Source organism: Malurus melanocephalus, unplaced genomic scaffold, assembly GCF_030028575.1.
Source record: "Malurus melanocephalus ecotype Western Australia unplaced genomic scaffold, MMel_1.1 scaffold_90, whole genome shotgun sequence".
NCBI classification, from domain to species: Eukaryota; Metazoa; Chordata; class Aves; order Passeriformes; family Maluridae; genus Malurus; species Malurus melanocephalus.
The window spans coordinates 718,161-722,991 of record NW_026623322.1 but is presented as its reverse complement, the minus strand read 5'-3'; the positions used below and the strand labels follow the sequence as shown (position 1 = coordinate 722,991).

At 45.4% G+C, this 4,831-nt stretch overlaps 1 protein-coding gene across 1 annotated transcript; it reads right to left on the bottom strand.

The window, feature by feature from the left end:
• Nucleotides 1–44: 44 nt before the first annotated feature.
• Nucleotides 45–1,028, bottom strand: NPBWR1 (neuropeptides B and W receptor 1). Its single transcript, XM_057368307.1, has one exon. The coding sequence runs from the start codon at nt 1,026–1,028 to the stop codon at nt 45–47; it is 984 nt and encodes a 327-aa protein (XP_057224290.1).
• Nucleotides 1,029–4,831: the final 3,803 nt, after the last annotated feature.

Genomic DNA, 4,831 nt, shown 5'->3' with positions numbered 1-4,831 from the left:
GGGAGAGCAGCTGAGCAGGTGCTGTGGGTGCCTGGCTTTTGGCTTTATGAGGTGGCTCTGCGAGCTATCAGTTTGCAAAAGCTCCTCCGGAAACTGTCATCCAGAAAGGCATASAGGAAAGGGTTGAGGCAGCTGTTGGCATAGCTTAGGMTGGTGATGAAGTAGGWAATCCCAAYGACRAGTGGAGTTTGTGGGATGTCAGTGATGAGGGCCACCACTGTGCTGAGGTGAAAGGGCATCCAGCAGAACAGGCACACGGCCAGGATAACAACCACCATCACCGTCACCTTTCTCTTGGCTTTGCCCAGGGCTTTTGCATTGCAGTGGAGCTGCACTTGTCTCAGTCTGCACAGCATGGTGGTGTAGAGGGTGCAGATGGTGGACACTGGGATGACAAAGCCTAAAATCAAGGTGTAGATCCGAGTGCCTTTCCACCACACACTCTCAGGGTGGGGGAACACGAAGACGCACTGGGGGCGTCCCTGCTCCTTGTGTATCTTAGCAAAGGCAGCAAAGGGCAGGATGATGACGGTGACAAAGGACCAGACACAGAGGCTCACAACCTTGGCTGCTCTGTAGGTGCGGTAGGACATCTTCCTGGACTTGGTGGTGGCCATGACCACGAGGTAGCGGTCAATGCTCATGACAGTGAGGAAGTAGATGCTGGAGAAGGTGTTGTATTGATCTATGGAGACGATGAGCTTGCACATGAGCTCTCCGAAGGGCCACTGMAGGAGCAGGTAGTCAGCAATGTTGATGGGCAGCACCAAGGTRAAGAGCTCATCAGCGATGGCCAGGTTGAGGATGAAGATGTTGGTGACTGTTTTCATCTTGGGCGCTTTGAGGATGACGTAGATGACAGCAGTGTTGCCCGTCAGTCCCACGGCGCAGATGACCGAGTAGATGACAGGCACTGTGATGTAGTRCCTGGGGCTAAGGGGAGGAGTGGACATATTCAGGTCCTCATGTCCTCTCCCATTGCAGTCTGCACATGAGGAATTGATTTCAGGGAGGGAGGAATTCTCCATGACTGCTGGAGAGGATGGCAGGGCTCAGTGGCAGTGAGGGTGACCTGGAAAGGGGAAAAATGGGTGAGACCTCTGCTCTTCTCAAGGCTGTCTCCTCTGGYACATTCTACCACCAAAATCTCACATAAGCTGACCACTGCCACCCTGATGGGAAGATGACCAAGGGCTCAGTCAGCAATAAAGTGGCCCAGYGGCTGCCCCTTCCCTCCTCCCACACAGGTGAGTGCCACGCAGGGTGAGCACTCGGGCTCCCCCCAAGTGACCGACCATGCCAGGGTGACAACGTTCTCCTGGAAGCCCACAGGTCCAACCCGGTAGCCGGCTTATCCACGCCGACACCCGCCGGATTCTCTGGGTCGGGGGTGTGCTGACCGCGGGGGTCCTGCCTTCGGGGGGAGCCGGTGTCCTCGGTATGTTCTCCAAAAAGCAAAACTCACCCCCCTTCCCCACCGGACAGAGCKCTTTGAAAGGGGTGCAGGGATGCACTGACCTCTTCCAGCCCGGCTGCGGGTCCCGGAGGGGGGATGCGGTGCGGGGTCCGTACCGGAGCGATGCGCCGGTGCCGCTCCTTTGCTCGATCCTGGGAGTTACTGGAGTGTCCGTGTCGGTCCGGGCAGCGAGAGACAGGTAACGCGAACAGCAGAGAGGATTAACAGCAGGAATTGCGGGTTAAAAATCGGAAGATGGAGCATTGGGAAAGAGATTTGCGCGATTGCTTGAAGTCAATCTCTTCCTGAGGTACKGCAGAGAAGCAGCGGGGAGAAAGATTCCAGCTGTAGGTGGCATCTGCTGGTCGCGCTGGGTCTGAGAGCTCAGTGTTCAGCGCCTGCCTGGCCCCGGGACTGTCCCGGCGGGATGCTCTATGGAGCTCCGAGCAACAGGATCGAGTTGAAGATGCCCCTGCTTATTGCGGGGGGTTGGACTAAATGGCCTTTAAAATTCCCTTCCGACTCAAACTAATCTGTGATTTGCAATCTTGCCACAAAAAAGCATTTTTTCATGGGATGTAGCAACCAAACAGAGGCAGGACGGATGCATAGGAGTCTCTGTCTGACACTTCGACTCCTCTACACTGTGCTAGTGATAAACTGGAATGTAACCCAGGGGAAGGCAATCTTGTTTTAGAGGGTAGTTCAATTCAGAGTTCCTGATTATTGGTTTGTTTCAAAAAGCACGATATAAACTCTAGCTTCTTTTTTTGTTGGCTTTTAAATGAGAGAATTCTATGGGCTTGCAGTATATTTGACAAAATTTTGCATCTCTAAAATCAGAAGCGTAAATACTTTTTTTTTTTTTTTTTTTTTTTTTTTTTTTTTTTTTTTTTTTTTTTTTTTCTACAAGCAGTACTGACCACATATGTTATCAGTAATTATTAATAAATTAATAATAATGTCATGCATGCATCTTTTGGCAAATTGGCATAACTGTTTATTATCTGTAAGCTAATACCCTGGACAGAGATAAACACAGCCTGGCTCTGATTCTCCCATATTCCAATGCATAATTACCTAGGTCAGCAGGATATCACAAATCTTAAAATCCAAGCAAGTAAATTATTAAGTAAATACATGAAAAAGGACAAGCAAAGTACCTTTGCTCATTGTGGCTATGATTTTTATAGTGCTCTGACTTATTTTATTTCACACTACTAGTTGTATTATATAGCAACTKATACTTCACCATACAGAGTGAAGYGTCTKCTTCACTCTCTGCTCTGTGATTCTYGACTTCCTTTACAGAAAGTTTTAGGAAGAAAAAGTGCTCACTTGTGTGTTCCTGTGAGAAGTAGATAAATACCATGTTGCAGACTCATCATGGAGTTCTGCTGCCCTTTTTTGCCTGTAGTTTCACAAACCAAACAGTGAAAATGTCACCTTTGCTATGGAGTTTATTAGAATCCAAGGTTTGAGTCAGGTTTTGTGGCCTGAAGACTTATGCACAGTTGTCTTAAAGTGAATGTAGCTTTGGAAACTCAGTGTGCTTATTCCCCATGGTGCTTGCAGTACTACGATAGAGGTGCCCCATCATGCTGGGTTCCTAGAAAAGTTTTGGGGAATTCCTCTGTCCTGGTTCTTTGTAGGCATTTTCTTGGACACATGCAAGTGCTGGAGGTGACCTCATTAAATGTGTGCAAAAGTTTTATCATAATGCTTGTACTATGGTGTTTATACYCACTCTTCTTCAGTTTATTGTTGGCTGAACTGGGAACCTTCTCCCCAGAAAAGATCTYCTAACTTTAGCAATAACTTTATTCCATGGAGTGAATGTCTTGGTCTTTTTTTTTTGTCTATGCAGGGTTAAAATGCAATTCTAATAGAATTCTGACTAGAAGGAATCTGCATTTTTCCTCTCTCTTGGTAGCTGAAGAAATAGATTTTGGGCTAATAAATCTCTGATGCTTTGATGTGAGCTGCTGCCATTACTCAGGGAATAATAGCTGTCTGTACAGCATACCCACACTTGACTCTGCTATCAGGGGTTCATTGCTGTGTAGTGTTTGAAGGCATCAAAAGATATCAGGTCTCACTCACAGCCCTCAAAGTAATTACTTTACCCTTTTATAACATCAATTTTCCAGAAAGGCAGTCAAAGGGTGTTATAATTTATGGCTGACAGCTCAGAACTTCAAACTGACAAATTCAGAAATTCTGTTCTTGTGTGGACATGCTCAAGCCACAGCATGATGTGTCTCAATGTCTCAGCAGGTGCACAGATCATCTTCCTTTCAGCTGAAAGCAAAGAGAAAKGAGAAGTTCTAGGAATAACTTGGTAACTTCTACAAGGTCAGACTGTCAGTTTGAAAGTTTAGACTGACAACCAGAGCAGCCTCTCTAGGAGCCATTAAAAACTGTTGGCCAAATCCAGCTCTTGGCTGATGCAGTATGACTCCATTGCCTCTGGTGGAGCTGTGTCTGCTGACAAACAACTGTAGCAGATGGTCATTAGGCATGCTCACGACATATGAGAAAATTCTAATTTTTAATCATTATCTGTGCATACACAATATTTCTGACGGTGTTTCTTTCTGAATACTTTAGGAAGTGTATGCTGTCCAGGTTAGAAGAAGTCATATATAATTTTTTTGAGCAGTTTAAATCATAATTGGTTGGTTGCTATATTTCAGTATCATTATCTGGTGACCTAGATGAACAACAAAGGAGAAAATGACTTCATGAATTTCCACTAAGAGCTGAGATTTTGTCATAACGAGTCTACAAATCTTGTACCTTCTCTATTCAATTGATCCATGTCTGAATTTTAGAATACATCCTTTCCTCCTGTGGGCCAAATCCATGTGAGAGAGATCCATTTTAGTGGTGAACTGGGTCAGTTTTGAAGAATTTGCGTCATCTCAAGTGGGGAAAAAATCTCCACATAATTGTCTTTGCAGGAGTTCCTCATCAGTCAGTACAGAAAATAGCTCAGCAGTGGAGCTAGGATGCAGCTTCTGCAATGCACACTTTTCCTACCTTTGGTACTGACTTGCTTGCCAACCCAATGTGCTAATGTGCAGGGTTAAAAATATTAAAGAGAGAGGCTCCTTCTGTGACTCCTCCCCTTGAAGGAACAAAGATGTTGGATTAATAGATCTATTTATTGGAAGTGAATAAACTTGCAAGACATCAAGATCATACTTCTCTATAGCAATCATAACAAATTCTTTCAGTCTTTTCGATCTTGTGTGAGTTCTTTCAAAAAAATCCAGTGATGGCAGAACCACAGCCTCTCTAGATAATTCATTTTATGAAATCTGTTCTTTCAAACCCTGATGTTTTGTTATGACTGTAAACCCTTTGGTTATT